Source organism: Mercurialis annua, linkage group LG6, assembly GCF_937616625.2.
Source record: "Mercurialis annua linkage group LG6, ddMerAnnu1.2, whole genome shotgun sequence".
NCBI classification, from domain to species: Eukaryota; Viridiplantae; Streptophyta; class Magnoliopsida; order Malpighiales; family Euphorbiaceae; genus Mercurialis; species Mercurialis annua.
The window spans coordinates 38801822-38824121 of record NC_065575.1 but is presented as its reverse complement, the minus strand read 5'-3'; the positions used below and the strand labels follow the sequence as shown (position 1 = coordinate 38824121).

Sequence of the window (22300 nt, the reverse complement as noted above, 5' to 3'; positions counted from 1 at the left end):
TACATATGGCAATTCTACATGTATTTTTAATATTTTTTTCTTTTTTTATAATGTCAGATGGCACTTCCACAATAATTTAATATGTTTTCTTATTACATTAAATATTTTTTAGTTTCAACAACTAATTAAACTATAACAATAATTGGTCTTTATCAATATTTAATAACAATAATTTCCAAAACTTTGACATATGAATTAATGATAACGGTAATTCTATTTCTTTTCAAGAATGATTTATTTTTTTTGTTAAGATTTATATCAATAATTGAGTAGCTATCTTTTTTAATACTATAGAAAAAAGGAACTTTCCTTACAGGTTAATTTTCTTCAACGTCATTGAATTTAACTTAATTATATCTATTTACATAATTATAAATTTATTACCTTTTATATATATTTTTTTAAATCATTTATGAAATTCCAAATGCTAGTTTAGAGGGGGTGAATAAGGTGTTTTAAAAATTAAAAGGAGTTTAAGAGATAGAAGATGACACAAGAAATGCAGAGTGGTTTGGATTACAAGTCGATTTTACTCCGCCACTCTCAAAAATTGAGATTTTGATAATCCACTGAATTATGTGTTTTGAAGGTTAACACTAACTAATACAGAGACATTTTTTAGAGCTAATCTCAAACTCATAATATGATTTGTCAAGGCTAATCACAAACATACAATACACTAAAATGACATATCAATATATGATAATCAACAACAATGAAAAGCAATCAATGTAAATTGATGCACAAAAAAGAAAGTAGTAATAATTGAATGTTTGTATGATTGGAGTTGTTCTTAGAGTGCCTAACCACATTAATGTGGTGGTTGTGGGATATTTAATACCCAACAACTCTCCTCTAAGTCTTTAAGGGCAAAAGTTGGAATTTAGCAAAAATTAATTATGTCACGCCCGTGACATCTGACTTGGATAGGTGGTCCAATGTTGAGAGGTCATGTGTCATAGAGCCGTTAGGAAGTTTAAAATATGACCGTTGTTATCCAACGTCGTTGTGTGTCAATCTCGTGACACACTTTCGTCATGCCCGCGAAACCTTGTCCAAACTAAAGACTAAAACCCTTGCTTGTGTCACACCCCTGTATCCTTAAGTCACGCCCGTGACAGTCCTTTGTCACGGGCGCGAAATCTATTCTGGATCTTAAAAATCTGAAAATACGAATTCTTGCTAGATACATCCGAATTGTTCCACGATGGTTTTGATAGGTTCATATACACTAGCGAACAATATTAGAACCTTTAAATTGATTGTCAAAAGTTAAAATTGAAGAGATTAAAAAGACGTGGTCCAACAATTTCCAATTTGGCAGGCAAATTATGTTCTCTCTCCTTTTTCAATTAATTGATATTTACTCTTGTCGTTTTTAACACTAAATCATTCCTTAATAAATATATTGTAATCTAAGATATTTTTTAATTCTATTGACTTAATTTTGATTTCTCATTCTAATATATGTAAAAAAATGAGTATTTTTTCCTATGATTGACTTGTGGCATTTCCACATATATTTTTTAATATTTTTTCTTTTTTTAAATTGTCACGTGGCACTTTCATAATAATTTTATATATTTTTTATTATATTTAATATTTTAAAGATTCAACAACTCATTAAACTAAGCAATAATTAGCCTTTAAGAATTATTTATTATAAATAAATTATTATTGAATAACTATCCTTTTGAAAGTAAAAGGGACTTTTCTCATAGGATAATTTTTTTCAATGTCATTGAATTGAATTTAATTATTTATAATAATAATATTTTTTATATATGTTTTTCAAACCATTTCTAATTTGACATGTAAACTATGTTCTCTATAAATTAGAATGATTTAAAAAAACAAATCACTAATCTATTCAAATCAAATTATTATAATTTTTGCACAAGAATTATGTCTAAATGGACTACATTTTTCACAACTATCAATGGTGAAGGTAATTAAAACTCTAAATTTTAACACTATCTAATTTAATGGTGATAATTTTTTTACTTTTACATTTCAAAAAAATTGAAGCTACATAACACCACTTTCAATTGTTAATAATATAGTTTCAAAACATACATTACCGCAGTATTATTGTTGCTTTTATTTATTACTCCCTCCGGTCCATAATATTTGTCGCATTTGAGAATTTTTTTTTGGTCCATAATATTTGTCACACTAGAGTTTCAAGAAAACATTAATTGCTATTTTTCCAAAATTATCTCTAGCAATAAATACTTTATAAGGTTAAAAGAACTAGTTAAACATAAAACAAGTGGTAATTAATATGGACAATTTAGTAAACTATACACAAATCAAGACATATTAATTATTTTCTTAATCTATGTGAAATGGACAAATGCGACAAATATTATGGACCGAAGGGAGTATGACTCATTTTCTCTATTATTACATATTCTGTAACTTCATTCTTAATTATCAATATAAATGGAATTATTTAAAATTCCATACCAAACTTGCAAAGAAAACACAACATAACATCCCAATTAAATTGCTATATATTAAAATGTTATATATATATATATATATATATATATATATATATATATATATATATATCAATTTATGTGGAGAAGATGGATATTATGTAGGAATATCTTACAACACAAAATAGAAAAAAATCAAATAGAAAAAGAGATATTGTTAGAATGAGCGAGTACTATGCATATAGAATCCAGGCAAGAAAAAATCAAGGACAAACATTGATAATGGATAGTCGTTTATTCCAACAGTATAGTGTAGATGCTTACACAAGTACAAAAGAAGAAAGGTTGCGGTGGGTAAGAAATAATCATCAAACGTTAAGGATTGAATTCTTTAAAAATCTAGATGATGCCATCATTAAAAGTGACATATATGCTTCCTCAATTGGTAAGAGGATTATTTTACCCCTATCATTCACCGGAGGTTCAAGATACATGGTACAACATTATCAAGATGATATGGTAATATGTCGATGGGCTGGAAATTCTGATTTATTTATTACATTTACTGCAAATTCTAAATGGCCATAAATTAAATACATGGCAAGTGAAATTGAAGGACAAACTGCATAAGACAAAACAAATATTTTGGCAAGAGTATTTAAGATAAATCTACATAAGTTGTTAAAACATATAAAAGAAAAGAAATATTTGGTAAAGTGCATGCAAGTAATATTTTTTTTAACAAAAATAAAATTTCTTTTCAATAATAAATTTGTATTGTTTCAGAGGTACACACAATTGAGTTTCAAAAGAGAGGACTCTCGCATGTTCATATCTTATTGTAGTTATATACTTCTATCCAAAATACAAAAACAAATTGATAAAATTATTTCTACATAAATAGCAGATAAAGAATTTGATCCTGATTACTATGAAGCAGTAATAGAGTTTATGATGCATGGTCCATGTGGATATGCTAATAAAAACTCACCGAGCATGATTGAAGGAGTTTGTAGCAAAAACATTTCCAAAAATTACATCAGCAAAACAAGTATAGATCAATATGGATATCCAATATACAAAAGAAGAGATGGCGATAAATATGTTCAAAAAGGTCAAGTTAAACTAGATAACAAATTTGTGGTTGTTATTGATGATTAGATCTTATATTAATATTGAATGGTGCAACCAATCAAATACAATCAAATATCTATTTAAATATGTTAATAAAGGTTCCGATAGAACTATAATGGTGATTGAAGAAAATATTGTTACAATAATATTACGATTAAAGATGAAATTAGAGAAGTCGATCAGATAATTTTTTTCAAGATTGTCGTTATATTTCAGCATGTGAAGCATGTTGGAGAATATTTGAATTTGACATACATCATAGAAGTCCGGTTGTAATTCGACTACCATTTTCACTACCAAATCAGCAAACAATTACATTTAGAGACTCAAAAAGAATATAAAACACCCTTCAAAATTAAGAAATGGACAACACAATGTTCACAAAATGGATGTAAAAAAAATACAGTTGATGAAGAAGAAAGACAACTACTTTATGGTGATTTTTCAAGCAAATACGTTCGACAAAAGGATAAAAAAAATGGATGAAGAAAAAATCAGGAAAATGTATCGGTAGAATTGTATATGCACATCCAACTTCAGGTATTTTTTTTAAAAAAATTAATACAATAATCAACTTATAAAAAATATAATTTTTTTAACATGAAGAACGTCAAATCATTTTTTTTTCCAAATAGGAGAACGATATTATTTACGTTTACTACTCAACATTGTTAAAGTATCTCAAAATTTTAAAGATTTAAAAACAATAGATGGAACAACATATGGAATGTTCAAGCAAACATGTTATGCATATGGTTTGCTTAATGATGATAAAAAAATGGAATGATGGAATTAAAGAAGCAAGTCAATGGGGCTTGCCACGTCAACTTAGAGAATTATTTGTCACAATTCCTCTTTTTTGTGAAGTCTCAGATCCATTATAATTATGGCAGTCAAATTGGAAACTTTTATCTTATGATATTCTTTACCAAAAAAGAGCTATCAAACCTCCAGTTCATAGTATTTGAAAAAAAATAGTCCATAATATTTGTCACATTAGATTTTTAAGAAAGCATTAATTGTTATTTTTTAAAATTTATCCCTATCAATAAATAACTAGTAAGGTCAGAAAGACTAGTAAAAAATAAAAATAGTGGTAATTAATATGGACAATTTAGTAAAAATATATACCAAACAAAACATATTTATTAGGCCCCGTGCCGTTTCAATTGTTAATTTAACAATTGAAACAGCAGCTGAACGGGATAAAAAGATTAGTTGTCCCAGTCAGCTCATAATTAATGAAAAGTTTTAAAAATTCTCTTTGCAACTCCACTGACCCACCACCATTAATCAACTCCCATTTGAATTCTTTAACAATATTTATTAACTTTATCATTTTATTCACTATATCCGTCAATTTTCTTTCTTTACATATTTTTAACCTAATTTTCAAATTTTCAACCTAATCTTTCTAATTCCAAATTGTCCTTCAAAATCAAACAATCTCCAAACTTGAGTAAGTATTATTCTTTTTAAATTTTACTTGGGTAAATTAGTTTAGTTTACATATTTTATGGAATAATTATATCAATTTTATTTTTTCAGGTTTGAAGAATAAAATAAATGGTTAGAATTTTAGACTATAACAAGTAAGTATTTTTAATTATTGTCAATTTATTTTGTTGATAAATAATTTGTGGGTTTTATTATTTGGATATTTTTGTGAACTTTTAAAAAATAATTAGATAAAAACTAATAAAATAATTCAAAATAATACAATATAGATTATGAATAAATTTGTTATTAGAACACCAAAAGATGTCAATTTTTGTGACGGAGAAGATAATTTGGATACTACTTCGGGAGAAAAAAGAGCACATGTTGAATTTGATTCTGCAAGCATAATTGCGTATCCTACAAATTGGATTTTGATTGATGAATACGACGTCAATATTAGAGATGAAGTGAGACGTGCATATGTTCTTAAAGGTTCATGTCAACCAAAGAGCCATATGTTTCCTCAGAAAAAATTTGGGAAACAAAATAGAAATTTTCAAAGACTTGATTTAGTGACTATGTGTGGTTGGAGTATAGTGTATCAAAAGATGCTGGATTTTGCTTTTGGTGTAATTGTTTAAACCACCAAAGCTTAAGTCTCAAGGTGGTCGAGAAGTATTCACAAAATCGGGATTCAATAATTGGAAGAATGCAAAGGTTAGTTTTGGAGAACATATTGAAAATGTTGATAGTGACCATAATTATGCAGCGAGAAAATATCAAGCGTGAAAAAACAAACGACAAAGCGTGGAGCACATATTCACTCAACACTCTTCAGACATGGAGGGTGCTTATCGTACCCGATTGACATTTTAGATGCTATCTGATTCTTACTCAAGCAAGGATTAACCTTCCGTGGGCATGATGAGTCGAGTGATTCATTAAATAGAGGCAACTTCATTGAGTTACTCCAAAGGGATTTGAGCATAATGAAGAGATAGCAAATGTGTTAAATATTAATGCTCTAGTTAATTTACTAACATGATTTAAATTAATTTACATTTACTAGTAATAAAAATTAATTATGTCAAATGGTTAATTTTTTTTTCAATATTCTAGGCTACAATCATATGACTAATGGAAAAATTCAAAAAGAATTAGTGAATTCTTGTGCTGGAGAAGTGAGGACTGGCATTATTAAGGACATTGGAGATCGTGTTTTCTCACTCATGGTTGACGAATCCCGTGATAACTCAGTGAAAGAACAGATGGCGAGTATGGTGAGATATGTTGATGATCATGGAGAGATTCTTTAGAGGTTTCTTTCAGTTGAGCATTGTAGCAAATACTTCATCACATACTTTAAAGAAAGCTATTGACAACTTTTTTTGCAAAGTACGGAATTTCAATATCTAGACTGCGAGAGCAAGCATATGATGGGGCTTCAAACATGCAAGGAGAATTCAACGGTTTAAAGTCGCTCATACTTAATGAGAATCCTTATGCTAGGTATGTTCATTATTTTGCTCGCCAGCTTCAATTGGCGGTTGTTGCTGTTGCAAAAACATTGCCAATTGTGGAGAATTCATTTAGTTATTTATCCATAATTGTTAACATTGTTGGAGCTTCTTGTAAAAAAATGCACTCAGAGAAAGCCAACATGATCTTATGGTCACATAATTAGAAAAGGGTGAAATCTCTTTAGGAAGAGGGTTGCATCAAAAGACAAGTCTCATTATCAAACAATATTTCGTATATTGTTGATGTGGCCTTCTATAATGGAAGTGCTTGAGAATGTTCATGATGATGCGACCGGTTCAAAGGAAAAAGATGCAGCTTTAGATTTGCTTAACCGAATGGAAAATTTTGAATTTGTATTCACCTTGCATTTGATGAAAAAAGTCTTGGCAATTATAAATAGATTGTCACAAGTTTTGTAAGAAAAAAATCAAAATATTTTAAACGCTTTGGATATGGTACGTGCTGTAAAGGTCAAGTTCAAATTATTTAGGGAGGATGGATGAAATGATGTTTTTGATGAGGTTCGCAAGTTTTATGTTGGAAATTCGGTCGATGTGCCTAATTTTGAAGATAGTTTACCAATTCATGGTCGGTCAAAATATGAAGGTTAAACTATAACATATTCTCATCGTTTCCGTGTGGAAATATTTTTTGAAGGTTTTTTAATATACTATTTTTTTTACTATTAGTACACTTCTTTATGTTGGGTTTTCTAGGTTCATAACGCAGCGGAATTTCAAAATTTTATCTAAAACCCAAACCAAGATCCATGTAATTTGAATAAATAGATTAACTACAGAATTAATATTTACTTGTATGTCGAATTCAACGGCAATGTAGGAAGGAAGGAGGTGGTTCACTTTGGTGATACCTGGCCTCGGATTAGAAACGCCTCCAAAAGAATGCGTACTCTACGAGTATCCACACGAACAGACTTTAGCCAAAACTAGTGCTTCTGTGCTAGCACTATTTCTTCACAAGCAATTTCGAATTTTTAGTGATTTGGTGAATAATGAATTTCGTGATTCTCAAACCAATTGCTTAATGTGTATTTATAGTGATACAACAAGACTAGGGTTTGAGACAAATTCGAATTTCAATCTCATTACAATTCTTACAAGTTTATGTTTATCAAAAACTCCCTTTTTGATAATCATCCATATATATTAATTACTATATTTATTATCTTCAAAAAATAATAAATTAAGGAAAACACTTATCCTTAATTTCGAATTAATATATATTTATTAATATATATATTACGAATTATATATATATATATATATATATAATAATTAATCACTTAATCACATTGGGCTTGTATAACCTATAACTGTTTTGGGCCTGTTTTTAGTGTTGGACCCTGTAGGTTCATATAACGTTGGCAGTAGGCCCGAAATCTCTATTTCAGCCCACAAGTCATAAGTGGCCTCTAGCAAGACATTATGACTACTCAAGTTATACGAATATCGACAATCTGATTTAACCATTTACAATAATATTTTAATCCCTTTGTCTCTCGATATCCAGATTGAATATAAGGCATAGTCCTGTCATCCTTATAATATTCAATCATTAATTTCTTGACACTAAGTAGACTGAAAATGATAACTCTTTATCAATTCATTTAGCATGATCATGCATTTCCTTCAGTCTATCTTCTTCAAGGGGCCCATAGATATCTTACTCAAATAAATAAGGGAAAAATTCTTTCTCAATCACTCACATTTCTCACATAGTTACTTTCATATCCAATGACAATCTATTCCATTATCCTGTTAAAGATAATGTAAGACTGTATCAAATATGAAATAGCTATATAGAAATCCATGATGATTTCAAGGTCAAAGGATTATACTAATAGAACTGTAATGAGAATTACTTATGACAATGATCTATGTAGTATTCTCACAGTGGGTCATCCAGTGCCTTATTTCTCAAATAGCACCTACGATTTGACTTAATATCTCATATACATGATTAGTAAAACATAATCATCAGTCAACATCATACTAGTCTCAATGTTCTATTAAGACTAGGGATAGATGGTATATAATTTTTTTATTAAACCTAAGGGTTCTACTATCAAGTCACATACTTGATGACCTTAGAAAGAATTAACCATTCAAGTATTTTAATCATTAATATAAAATGATAAAAACTGCCAATAAATAAATAACAAAATGATAAAGTCAAAACATGGTCAAACATGATTGACCTAGTGCATATCACTAACACTTTATTCTCTTAGTTTTAATTTTTTTTTTCATATCTTAGGTTATTGATGTGATTCTGCAAGATGAATGACCGTTTCTCTGAAGAAAATCTCGAGTTGCTTTCTTGCTTAAGCTGTCTTGATCAAAGACAATCATTTTCTCAATTTGATACCTTGAAATTGCGCCGCTTAGCTGAGCTTTATCCAGAATATTTTTCTTACATTTGATTTGATGATGTTGAGTGATCAATTGGAGATATATATACATGATGTGAGGCAAAGTGCCAATTTTGTTATAATTGTGGGAATCAGGGAACTTACAAAAAAGCTGGTCGAATTAGAGAAGTACACTGTCTATCCCCTTATTTATCAATTGATTGAATTAGCATTGATTTTGCCAGTTTCAACTGCTTCAGTTGAAAAGGCATTTTCAGCTATGAATATTATCAAGACCGATTTGCGTAACAAAATGGGTGATGAATTTCTAAGCGACAACTTAGTATGTGTTTTTGAGAAACAAATTTTTGTGAAGATTGATGACAAGCTCATTTTACAACGCTTTCAAGCTATAAAGACGCGAAGAATACAACTACCTCTCCGCGATCGAAACTAATGTAAGAATCTATTATAATAGTTATTATTTGTTTTTTTATTAATATAAATTTTAGACAAATGAATTTATATATTATTAATTGCATGTTAATTAGCCCGTGCTGGAAACAATTCCTGGTTCCGCCCCTGTGTTGATGATTATTAAATATATAAATAATTTTTGAGTTCTAACATTTATACGTTAAGACAAATTTTATTTCTAAAATTACAAAAGAATGCCAACTATTTTTTCTTTGAGTTCAAGTATTAAAAATCTCACTAGCTAAATTTAGTCTAGAATTATTTCATTTTGAAGAGTTTTCAAGTATTCAATTAGTTCTCTCTCATATACATCCTCAGTTTCTTGCTTTAGTTGTTGGATCAAACTGTCTTTCGATTGGATTTGATTGCATTTATAATAAAAATATGCAACAAAGCGCATGCAAAGATAATCCCAGAAACAGTCTTCACCGGGTACCATGTTGTGCATCTCATGATACGCCATCTAAGCTTTAACAGACTAAAGCATCTCTCGATAACATTTCTTGCTCGAGAGTGCTTCATGTTTGTCACGACCGGAAATCTCGAGCCGAGACTGGCGCTAGAGAATGAGACTGGTTGCTTCAAACTCCGTAGCAAGCCTAAAATTAATATAATTTTTTTGCTTTTCAAATCATAATAACTTATGAAATACGTTTTCAAAAAACTCTTTTATAAAATATAACAGTAATTGTTGATATTATTTTTTGAAAGCGTTACTATATACATGGAAACCAGGGTCTTTACATATATCTCGTGTATCACACATCGCCCTATTTCAGACATGAAGCTCATATCATATAAACCAGTTCAACACATAACAACTGGTTAAGCATCCAAACGGTAAACATAGCGTAGTATTCAAAACTATATACAAGCACAAACCGCATATCAGAGTTTAAAAGATTATATCACAAACCCGTTAGATAAAAGACCGAGTCTATTAACTACCAGCTACTGACTACTGCAGCTCTAAATAAACGGTAATCTGAAAACAAACCACTGCAGAGGACACATAGAACCATTTAGATTTTGGAGGAGATTTCCAGATTTCGAGATTCATTTAAACCTAGAAATACCTTCAAAATCCGAACACATCTATGAGAATAAACGTAGGAACAAAACATCCTATATGCGCTTCTTTTAAACTTAGTCCATAAATACACTTAAGGTTAAGAAAAAATACGACTCCAAAACCAAAAGCATCAAAACAAACAAGTTACATCGAAAAAAAACTAGACATAAATATCCAGACGACACAAACTACTAGGAGAAGATTAATGATGAAACACCACAAAACCAAAGTTCCACATCACTAAATAAATTTGGGCCACAAGGAACAATGTTTTAAAAACCGAACCGGTGGCCGAACCGGTGAGGCCACTGGTTTCCGGTTCAACCGGTTTAACCGGTTCAATGACCTATTCAACCGGTTCAATAAATTTAAAAAAATTTTAAAAAAAATTTATGGTTCACCGGTTTTTTACCGGTCCAATCCGGTTCAACACCCGGTTTTTACCGGTTTAATCTGGTCCAATCCGGTTCAGTCCGGTCCAACCCGGTCCAACCATAAGATCCGGTTTATCACCTTTTCAGACCGGACCACTGACCGGTTTGCGGTTCAATCGATCTGATCGGCCGGTCCGGTTTTTAAAACACTGACACGTAGAAGCCTATAAAAAGCACAAGAGTCCCACTCCTTTGTTTCCTCTTTACATACATTTAGGCTTAATTACTTAAAAACCACCCACCTTGAACTTTTTTTTCGTTTATACCCTGACCTAGGAAAAAATTCATTTATACCCTGACGTATGTGTTTATGTTTCACCTCTATCCCGAGACACTAAATTAACCTTTTTTTATTTAACAAAAAGTTTAAAATAATCCTTCATTTAGAGAAAAATTCATTTCTAATTAAACTCTAATTAGCTTAGGTTAAAAATGAAGAACCATTTTAAATTTTTTTTTTAATGAAAAGAGATTAATTTAGTGCCTCAGGGTAGAGGTGAAACATAAATACATACGTCAGGGTATAAATGAATTTTTTCCTAGGTCATGGTATAAACGAAAAAAAAGTTCAAGGTGAGTGTTTTTTAAGTAATTAAGCCCATACATTTATGACACCCATTTAATACTTCACTAACTTAAGCATTAGAGTGAATTCGGGGCCCAAAGTCCAAAGTTCTCCTTTCGCTACTTCCGATATCAATCTTCCGCAGGTAGTCTAATTCACTCTCATACCATATCCACTATCCAGATCCGTTAGATGCTATCTTTAACCGTCTCTCCGGGTCTATTAATTCTAATTATAAGCCTAATTAAAACCATAAAACTATAATTACTCTAAATGGCAAAAAAAAAATACGTAATTCAACATATTAAACACTAATTAATCATAAATAATTTTAAATTAAAAACTCTAATTAATTCAAATTATAACCCTAATTAAAACCTTAACTAACCCTAATTAAAACCATAATAAACTCTAATTAAAATTCTAATTCTAAGTAAACTTTATTATCCATTTTCTTCTTCCTCTTCACTTTACCGCCGCCACTCCATTTATTCATTCACTTCACCGCTAACGAAGGACTCTGCGATGGATGAATGGTCAAACTGCTGGCGATGGACGAATGGTTGGTGTTGTTGGTTGTTTTTGGTGCGATCAATGTTGTTTGTGTGCATGGTTGTTGTTGTTGTGCGTGATTATTACTGCGAGCGGTTGTTACTGTTGTGGTTGGTGCTGTAGTTTTTGCTACAACATGCGTTGTTATTTGTTGTAATTGTTGTAATGAACGGTAGACGGTGGATGGCACGCGGTGGTAATGAGAGAGAATAAGAAATGAAGAAGACGAAATTAAAAAATATATAAAGATAACTTTTTATTTAAAAATTGATTCGAAATTTAAGATTTTAAAATTATAAGGGACATAACTGATTTGTAAAAATCATTAGGTGTCAATGTGAAGAAGGTTTTTTGATACTAAAACTCCACTTTGTGGGTAATTTTGACTCGATTTAATTGAGAATGATTTTTGTTGATAAGTTGAGGGGTGAAATAATTTTTTTTTTGTCATTAATGATTTAAGTGGTAATTTTTTCCTTCAACTTGTAAACAATGGAAAATTTATATATAAATTAATTTTATGGGCAAATTAGTTACGAACTTATTAATTATAAATATTTAATTCCATTTTGACAATTTTTCCTCCAACTTTTAAGTTAATTGTTCTTTAAACTGACAATTTGCCCCCTCAATTTGTAAGTTAATTTTTCAAATAGAGTTAATTGCTCACGTATCAAATTTATGACTAATTTGTCCATAAAAAATTAATTTATACATTAATTGGTCATTCTTTATAAGTTTATGGTCAAATTTTAAGTCTATTATTAACTATTGAAAAATTATTGCACACAACCGTTGCGCCATGTCATTCGTGCAACAAACCAATTGTGCGTTAGCCATGTGGAAAATTGAATGATAAAAAAAATAAATAATAATTAAAAATTTCCTATCGCAAATGTTTATTGGCTTGATGTAAAAATGACGTGGCGCAACGGTTGCATGAGATAAACATTCTTAACTATTAGAAGCAGAGAAATCCTCCAAGATAAATAAAGGAGCGCAGCCCCAAACCCCAGGTTTTGCCCTAGCTCTAAGCTCCGCTCACTTTTTTCCGGTATCATCCTCAGTCCGCTTATCCCCCACTCACCGCACAGGTAATCTCCTATTACCCTCTCCGTTTCCGCTCCGCTTCATTTCTTTTGCTGTTTCTTTATAAGATAGCCGTCATCAATTTATTCAGAATTTCCAAATTATTGACTATAGAGCAAACGCAATTTATTTTCCTGTTTTTCATTTCATTTTTGTGTGGCGTTGGTTGATTAGGTTTCTTTAATCGCGAATTATGCTAGCTAAATGATGATAAAGTGTGGATTGTTTTATGGTAATGCAGTAATTGGATTTTAATTTGTGTTAAAATGGCAACACGGCCGGATTTAGACGACGACGATGATGATTTTAGTCAACTTTACAAGGAATACACTGGTCCTTTAGGGTCAAATGCTAATAGTAATAGTAATAATGCGCAAGATAAGTCAAAAGCGAATAAACGGTCTCTAGCGGGTTCTGATGAGGAGGAAGAACCTCGGGACCCGAATGCTGTTCCCACTGATTTTACTAGCCGGGAAGCGAAAGTTTGGGAAGCTAAATCGAAAGCTACGGAGCGGAACTGGAAGAAAAGGAAAGAAGAAGAAATGATATGCAAGATATGTGGTCAATCGGGTCATTTTACTCAGGTATTGTTTGCTTTCTTGGAAATTATCTTTCGGCTTTTTATTCATTGGTAAGTTCTTATTCTAATTGATAAGAAACTGTGTTGGCCAGTAGGGAAACGATAGATTTATACATGCTATGTTGCCACTGCGCTTAAGCTCTCAAGTTGTATTAGTGTGGTTTAAACTAAGGCTCTTCACTCTTGTTAGTGTGTGAAAGGCTATTTGAAATCTGACTTTGGAAGCTGTAAGAATGTTGCCTGAACTCAAATGTATTTCTTATGAACATCGCGGTGGTTTTAGGTTGTTTATTTTCTAACTTCCTACTGTTATAACAATTTGCTCTACTACATGATGTTTGCAGTTCCTTTATTTTTCCTTTACTTTTGTTAAGTTTGTTGCTGGGCAGTCGATGGATTATATTATTCTCTCGCCTTCGCCTTCTCCTTCTCCTTTTCCTTGTCCTTTTTTGTTTTTGGTTTCCTTTCTTTGTTTATGTTTCTTTAAGTAAATGCTTTGCCGTGCTATCTGGCACATACAGGGATGCCCCTCAACTCTTGGAGCGAATCGGAAGTCGCAAGACTTTTTTGAAAGGGTTCCTGCAAGAGAAAAACATGTAAAAGCCCTGTTCACTGACAAAGTCATACAGAGGATTGAAAAGGATATTGGCTGCAAACTCAAAATGGACGAAAAATTTATAATTGTTAGTGGCAAAGATAGGTTAATTCTGGCAAAAGGTGTTGATGCTGTTCACAAGGTGATTAAAGGGGAGGGTGATAAGAAGGGCTCCTCTAGTTTCCACAACAGCAGATCTAGGTCACCTGAGCAGAGTCCTGTTGGCTCGCGATTGCGACGCTCTGAATCGGAAAGATCTTATTCAGGTCACCCACGTGATACACCACTGTATCAGCAAAAGTTTGGGAGACAAGATAATAAGATTGTGGAAGATCGTGTTCATGAGGATTTGCAAAAGTTCAGAAGACAAGATAAGACTGTGGAAGATCGTGTCCGTGAGGATCTGCAAAAGTTCGGGAGACAAGATAAGATTGTGGAAGATCGTGTCCATGAGGATCTGCAAAAGTTCGGGAGACAAGATAAGACTGTGGAAGCTCGTGTTCGTGAGGATCTGCAAAAGTTTTCTAGAGGTTCTCCACAAGGTAGGGACAGGATAGGATGTTTTTATGGCATCCTTGAAATGCTGGTAATCCAATTCATACAGTTCGTAGGCCTTTACATACTTTTTTCCTGTTTTACCTAGTCTTCGTTGTAGAAATTCTGAATTGTTAATGATGGTGTTTGTTGCTTACTTTTTTCTTTGCAGCAAGAGGTAAGTTATTAGCTTCAAGCATAATCTGGGTTTTGAAGTATTTTCGTGGGTGGGTCTGAAATGGTCAGATTGTCTGCAAAACGAAATTATTTACTGAAAGCATATTTGGACATGTTAGCGACCAGATGGGTTCAGTGTGAATGTGTTAAATAGCATGTTGTTAAGCTACCATCTAGCATCTCGAATCAAGTGCTTAACATACTCTTCATTTCATGAAGCTTATGGTAATGACGGCGGTAGAAGTCGCTCAAGCCTTTCTAAATCTCCTGCACGCCCTCCTTATGCTGGAAATTCATATGGTACATATGATGGTCACAATCACAGTATGGGTTATAGAAATGATGGGCAGGAAACAGAGAGGCGAGGACCTGATTTGCAATCTGGCCATCAATTTGAGTACCCAACTTTCCCTCAGACATTAGAGGAACTAGAGTTGGAGTTTAAGAGGGAAGCAACAGAACTTTGTAGAATTCGTGACAAGGAAGAAGATGATGAGAATATCAAGCATCGTGAGGTAATAAGACCGACTCATTTCTGATGCTGGCATTTAATGTATGGGTTTTAACTATGACTAGGTGATTGGCTCCCATATTTGATGCATTTTGGTTCCATATGTATAATTAAGAAATTAATTTGGAGCTGAACATTTTTTCGTTCTGTTTTTATGTGATACTTAGATGTAGGCATTTGCAATTTTTTATTTTTTGTTGTATTATTGAATTATGTCTATCCACGACATATGCGTCATGGTTATAGTATTTCATTCTCTATTTTGCGAAGTCTTAAAAATCTAATCAAAGAAACAGTCAGTCTTCTCCTCTATGTTTCATATTCATCTCCTTATCATGTTGTCCTCATAACTAGATTGAAATTTAAAAGGGAAAACATGGGGTATTGATCAGTGTAAACAGTAGATGAATGAACCATTTCATAAATCTGTTACTTTATGCTCCTTTGATGTACTGATTTTGATTTTTATCTTTTGTCCTATGGAATTTAGATTATCTGGGAGATGAGAGAGAATTACATGAAGAACCTAGCTATTCTGAGGGGCACACATACAAGACAGTGGGAGGAGTTTCTTCAGCTGGATTCTCAGAGGCGCCAGCAACAAGTTCGGCAGCAAATGCCTGCATCAGGCTTTAGCGGTTATAAGCAGCCTACATATTCTGATTATGATGGCTCTTCAGCCAATCCTCATTATACTGGGACTAGTTTACCAATGGATTCGAGGACCAGGTACTCAAATCATGTGGAAAGTTATCCTTCTAGGCCACATGACAATTATGGTGAGCTCCAGCGTCAGAGGCGTGAGGATTTTGGGAAAGCTTACAATCGATATTAAGTTGGTATACTAAAACTGATACCGGTGAGTTGTCTTTCTCAAGTTAGCAAGAGCAAGATCAATTGTTGTGTTTTTTTTAGATTAGAACCTCAGATTTTGGAGACACCCTTATAATTTGTTTGCTCACGACATACTTTCCAATTACTTATGCGAAATCTAACCATCACATAAGAGTTATCAGTCGGGATCCACGGGTGGGAAACCATGGTTCAATAAAATGCTTTGTGCCCATTTGAGAGGGTGCTGGTTTAGTAAATGTTAATAGGTTTCTGATTGGGAAGCAGATGTTAGGATTATTTTTGTGGGTATTTGCAGATGTTTTCACATTTATACTGCATTAGATTAAAATTTTGTTCTAACATTTTCAGGCTCCAGATCATCGTCCCGTATGAGTTAATGCACAGGGGATGCTTTGATGTAGGTAAGTATGGTGATTGTGATAGACCTTAAGAATGGAATGAATTAGCATAGACTATGGTATGAATTAGCATAGACTATACCACTAGAATTGGTTGCGTTGCGTTTAATCAATGTTTCATTTTATGTGAAAAACTTTCTTGCTGAGTGAGTTTGATGTTCGTACGTAGGGTATTGCACACTTGTTAGTTGCAAACTTCTATCTGGATATTCGCATCAATGGGGTTCTCTTTAATTTTTGACCTTTTTTAATTTCAAATTATGCTTAAAATGCTATGTATAAGCAAATTCTTGGCTTGAGCAGAGAAACTTCAGTGACTGCTTCTGCAGACCTACAGAAATCAGCATTCACAATGCTATATTTTCACAACAAAGGCTTGGTAATTTCATGACATATGAGAGATGAGACTTGTCTCTGAGTACAGTGTTCTTAAATTAGTTCATAACTGTTTTATCTTTAATGAAAATCTTTATATTAGTATTTTTTATAATTTTTGCCTTCAATTAACTTTATATAGGTATAATCTTAGGGTACTTTTTAAAGTCAATTTTAATTTCGTTGTTTTGCTATAAGTCATCTTACAATGGGTTGAGTTCATTAATGAATGAAGTATTGGTTCGTTTTAGATAAGAATTTTTTGTTAACAAAATGGTTGAATGAAGTATTGATCATTCATCAACAGGTTGTTGAAAGAGACCTCAGTTTTTTGTTTGGTTATGTTCTCTCAGGCCTCTCCTTATAATTGTGGTTTATGTTTTCTGCAAATTTGCTGTTAATGTCTCTATTTTGCCATAAAAATGAAATATGCATGTTCATAGTAATTGATCTGCTACAAGCTGAATGCTTGGTCAGCCGATTTTTCGAGCTGTTGGAATTACTTGTTTCACTTCCTTTAAATAAAATATGGGACTAAGTTTATTTTTTGAGCTGTTGATTGCCAAAAAAGAATGTTGAGTTAATTGTTTCACTTCCTAATTATCAAAAAAATAAAATTGTTTCACTTCCTCTAAATAAAGTATGGAAATAATGAATAAGATGAACATACATTTTGGTATGTTAGTCCTTGCAGTTTCTAGTGAATGCATATCTTTTAGGAAATTGATCCTGTTGGTATTGAAATTATTATTATTTTTTTGATAGGATCACTTTTTTTTTCATTTTGGTGATTTCTTTTTTGCTTTGGTTACCAATTTTCTTTTGCAATGCTAAAAACGTTTAGGTGGTAGTCAGAGTTTATTGCTTTTATCTATAAACTTGTCATGTATTTATAATTTCTTTTAAAAAAAATTCTCCCCAAATGAAATTATGCATTTGTGCAAGTTTTTGAAGTAAAACTAGTAAAATTCAATGTGTTAAAGTTTATGTATTTGTTTGGCCAGAATTTTTTTTTTGGAAAGAATTAAAGGTTAGTAATTAAAATAAAATTTAGTCATTAAAATAAAAAATTAAAAATGACTTCTAGGATTTTTGTTAACGTAGTTTACCTTTTGAAATTAAGATGTGCATACATGGAACCCAAAATTTAATTCTGGAGAAATTATTGTAAGCAATTTGTTTTATTTTATTAAGATGGACATTTACAAAAAATATTATTGGATGTTTTCAAATTTATATAATATGTAATTTTTTATTAAATCCTAATTAATGAATTTATTTACATAAAATTTTAAAAAATATAATCAACTATAATGAATTAAAAACTGCAAAATAATAAAATTAGGCTTAGTTGTTTTTAAAAAATCATAAATATGTGTGTTTTGTAATTTTAATTTTGGTATGCTAAAAATGATATTTGTTAAAATTGTCTATTGAAAATAATCATTGTGATAGTTTCATGCATGTATATAATGAACAAAGAATCACTTCACTCCTTCAACTTGACGTGAAATATCAAAAAGGTCATTCTTGCTTATGGTTTCTGTGAGCAAGTGAGCTTCGGCCAGCAATGAACTAGATTAAATATTTCTGAATATGGCTAAATTGTACTATTTTCACTCCTTCGAAAAAATAGAGAAAAATTTTTAATTAGATAACTCTATTTATTTCTAATTACAGTCGACCCTCTAATTGTTAATATTTTATAAATTAATAATTTTAATAATTAATAGAAAATTGAGAGAACCAACTTCGTTCCACGTCGGTTAATTAATAATTAATAATTTTATTATTTAATAATTAATAAAATTTAAAATATATTCTACTGAATACTAATTATTAGAGAGTTTTTTAAAGAAATATATAACAATTGATGATTTATTTGAGGCAATATTAATCTTAATTCATAAAGTGGAAGTTAAAATAACATCAAATTTTGACTTTCTTATTCTTTTAAGAAATTTTAAAAGAAGTTATTAGATAAACAAATTAAAATAAGTAAAGTATCTCTTGTATAAAAATATTAAAAATTATTTTATTCTATGAATACAACTTTTTAATAATTATTTTTTAGTTTGATATCAATTGATATTTTTTTTAAATTGAATATAAAATTATTTCTTTTAAATTGAGTGATTGTAAAGTGTATTTATTTAGTTTTTTTTATAATATAATACTAATATTAGGTCTATTATTGTAGATGCTTTAAAAAATCTTTTATAATTTATTTTTTATACAAATTTAATAAATTAATAATTTTAATAATTAATAAATTTTTGATCCACCATGTGTATTAATTATCAGAGGGTCGACTGTAATTTTAATTATGATCCTAATTAACCTAATTGAATAACCTAATTAAACTATAATTAACCTAAATCCACTTGAAGTTGTCGTCGCCTTTCCTTCCGTTGCCGTTCGTCCAACAACATCGTTTTTCAAGCAGCAATGATGGTTAAAAATGACATTTTTTGAAAATCGATAGAAAACATATTATTCGGATCACAATTCTCTCAAGTTCATTTGAACATGAGGAGGTTAAATTTACGGTCTACACCGTTCATTGTAATAAATTTGACCCCTCAAATTCATTTGAATTTTAAAATATACCAATCCATATTATTTAGTGTATCGTTGAAAATCAGTTTTTACACCAAATGGGTGTTTCAGTAAATCGTGGGAGATGTGCTAATCCTTAATATAGTAGGTCATGAAATACTGCCAAATTTAAAAATGTGGCATATCCATAGTGGACAGACATTCCGTTAGAAGATGCTTTTGACGGTGTGTTCAAATATAAACTAAAACAATAAGATTAAAAAAATAACAAGCTTTTAAAATAAACACTTATTGGAGCATTTCATAAAATAATACTATATGAAAACATAAGGACGTTATCTTATAGTATGAAAATTGGGCTTAATACATAGTTTAACCTCTGAACTTGTACCCTTTTACCCATCTAACCCCTAAACTTAACGTCTCACCTATCGAACCTATGAACTTGTTAAATAATCCGATTTGACCCCTGAACTTGATAAATATGCAAATATTGAACCCTTCGTGTCCACCTGTCACTTGAAACGTTCTAGAAGAAATTGTGTATAGAGGGGTTCAATGTTTACGTATTTATCAAGTTCGGGGGTCAAATCGGGTTATTTAACAAGTTCAGGGGTTCAATAGGTGAGACGTTAAGTTTGGAGGTTAGATGGGTAAAAGGGTACAAGTTCAGGGGTCAAACTATGTATTAAGCCTATGAAATTGTAGTCTGCAATTGTATGTAACGCGTGTCTTTTATGTTATCCATATGTATTTGATTAATAAATTAATTAGCATTATCATCCCTATGTTAAAAAATTATTTAGTGCCAGATTTAATTTTTCAATACGAGTTTAAATTGTAGTATTACCCCTCACTAACTATCGATTCCCTACAAAGTCTACTTTCAAAAAAAATAAATGATCCGAATATAATCCCACCTTGGCATTTAACAAAAATATTTAAATACATTCCAGTTTCTATCTAATAACAAAAAAATCAGCAGCTTATAAAATTTGGCAATTTACACTATAATTTGAAATTAATTTTGATAGTTAAGCATATAAATGATCCAATATTGACTAACGATATCTTTTTTGTTTTTTTTATCATAAAACACAGTTTTTTTGCCGGAAGATACATAATCTTCGCTGATAAAAAACGGCTTACAAAATCCTCGAATCCAGCCGCACCATATGTGCTAGCGAATTGTTATAAAAATGACTATCTTTAAGGGCTCGTTTAGCAACTTTATGTGCTACTCAGCTACAATTACGCCTAACAAAATAAAAGAAAATCTTTGTAGATCATGACACAATTCTCTACAATTCTGAATGACAATTTCACTAATGATATCAACTCGGCCTCCATTATTCATAGTATCGATGATCCCTTTAGCATCGCCTTCGAAGATAATGTCAAAAATCCAAGTCTTCGTGCCAACTTAATGCTTTCTCGAAGAGCTGTTGCCTCAACTAGTGTTGGAGAGTTAACAACCTTCCCACGGTGATCCCTTGCTACACAAACACCTGCTCCCGAAGCCAACTCCATTGAAAATTACAAAGTTCATTGGAAACTTTTAGTATTTTATGCTAAGTAGGAGGGTTTAGATGACATTTTATTAAAAATTTATTAGTATTTTATAAGTTTGAGATTAATAATAATTTAAAATAAAAACTATGAATTTTGGTACGTTATCTAAATAAAAATAATTAGTACTCTATAAAAACGTAGTAATGTTTTTTTATGTTTATTCTCTTCGTTTCTAATTAATAAACAATTTAAAATAAATATGAATATTAAAAGATTAATTAATTTAAACATAATAAGATAATTATTTAAAACAATACTTATTTTTATTTAATATAGTAGTAAATTTTTATGTTTAATTAATTTACTAATATCTTCTAATATATTATAATTAATTGATTAAATAATACTGATTATCTTTAATTAATGATAAAAATAGAAATACTATCTATCGATTTGGAATGAAAACCATTATACCTTTCTGAGTGCATTTTAATAGAATTAACAAAAACTGCATATAGTAATTATTAAAATGTAACTAACCCTCTATACTTTGATATAAAAAAGTAATATTATTTGATAAATCAACACAAAGGAAGAGAAATTATAGACACTATTTAAATGAACAATAATATATAATTTTTTATTAAAATGTAAAATTTAAAATTTATCTCTTAAATAATAAAATATTTTTTTTTTCTATAGATGATAAATTATTTTATAAATTACTTAGCTTTTAGCTTTTATTTAGATGATGATACTTTATGAATTTAACTTGTTTATAGTTTTTTCAAAAAAAAAAAAGAAGTTTTATAGTAATAATAAAATTCTTAATAATCCAAACAGGTCCGAACAGTATATTAAAAAAAAAAACGTTTTAAAACACCGACCCCTTTAATTGGTTACCGGCAATTACCGGTCGCCATCTTTAAGAAAACCTGTTGGACACGTTCAACTTCAAAGAACAGACAAATACCTGCTACTGCTGTTTCCCTTTTCTCTTTCTTTTATGTCTGTTCTTTTGGGATTTTCCTAGAAAAAATATTACAGATTAAATTAAAGGCCAAATGTTGTAAAAAGGCCAAAACTTTTATAAAAATTTCACAAA

General features: G+C 30.7%; 3 protein-coding genes across 3 annotated transcripts; all 3 read left to right on the top strand.

Annotated features, from left to right (window-relative positions):
- Window positions 1–3963: 3963 nt before the first annotated feature.
- LOC126687853 (uncharacterized) lies at window positions 3964–6702 on the top strand. The gene is made up of 6 exons (XM_050382406.1): window positions 3964–4088; window positions 5329–5647; window positions 5788–5865; window positions 5918–5969; window positions 6138–6298; window positions 6415–6702. The coding sequence occupies exons 1-6, from the start codon at window positions 3964–3966 to the stop codon at window positions 6700–6702; spliced, it is 1023 nt and encodes a 340-aa protein (XP_050238363.1).
- A 94-nt stretch (window positions 6703–6796) lies between these two features.
- LOC126687851 (uncharacterized) lies at window positions 6797–9367 on the top strand. Its single transcript, XM_050382405.1, has 2 exons — window positions 6797–6892; window positions 8948–9367. The coding sequence occupies exons 1-2, from the start codon at window positions 6797–6799 to the stop codon at window positions 9365–9367; spliced, it is 516 nt and encodes a 171-aa protein (XP_050238362.1).
- A 3601-nt stretch (window positions 9368–12968) lies between these two features.
- Window positions 12969–16987, top strand: LOC126687261 (uncharacterized). The gene is made up of 6 exons (XM_050381754.2): window positions 12969–13104; window positions 13341–13683; window positions 14201–14816; window positions 15205–15500; window positions 15987–16355; window positions 16700–16987. The coding sequence occupies exons 2-5, from the start codon at window positions 13366–13368 to the stop codon at window positions 16329–16331; spliced, it is 1575 nt and encodes a 524-aa protein (XP_050237711.1). The 5' UTR covers window positions 12969–13104; window positions 13341–13365; the 3' UTR covers window positions 16332–16355; window positions 16700–16987.
- Window positions 16988–22300: the final 5313 nt, after the last annotated feature.

Bases quoted from the DNA above. Each gene is read 5' to 3' on its own strand.
- LOC126687853 (XM_050382406.1), top strand. From the start codon at position 3,964: ATGGATGTAAAAAAAATACAGTTGATGAAGAAGAAAGACAACTACTTT. The intron at 4,089-5,328 runs GTAGAATTGTAT...ATTTGTTATTAG, and splicing joins AAAATCAGGAAAATGTATCG to AACACCAAAAGATGTCAATT. The intron at 6,299-6,414 runs GTGAGATATGTT...TTTTTTGCAAAG, and splicing joins AAGAACAGATGGCGAGTATG to TACGGAATTTCAATATCTAG.
- LOC126687851 (XM_050382405.1), top strand. From the start codon at position 6,797: ATGGAAGTGCTTGAGAATGTTCATGATGATGCGACCGGTTCAAAGGAA. The intron at 6,893-8,947 runs GTATTCACCTTG...TGCGCCGCTTAG, and splicing joins GAATGGAAAATTTTGAATTT to CTGAGCTTTATCCAGAATAT.
- LOC126687261 (XM_050381754.2), top strand. From the start codon at position 13,366: ATGGCAACACGGCCGGATTTAGACGACGACGATGATGATTTTAGTCAA. The intron at 14,817-15,204 runs GTAGGGACAGGA...CATTTCATGAAG, and splicing joins TTCTAGAGGTTCTCCACAAG to CTTATGGTAATGACGGCGGT. The intron at 15,501-15,986 runs GTAATAAGACCG...TATGGAATTTAG, and splicing joins AGAATATCAAGCATCGTGAG to ATTATCTGGGAGATGAGAGA.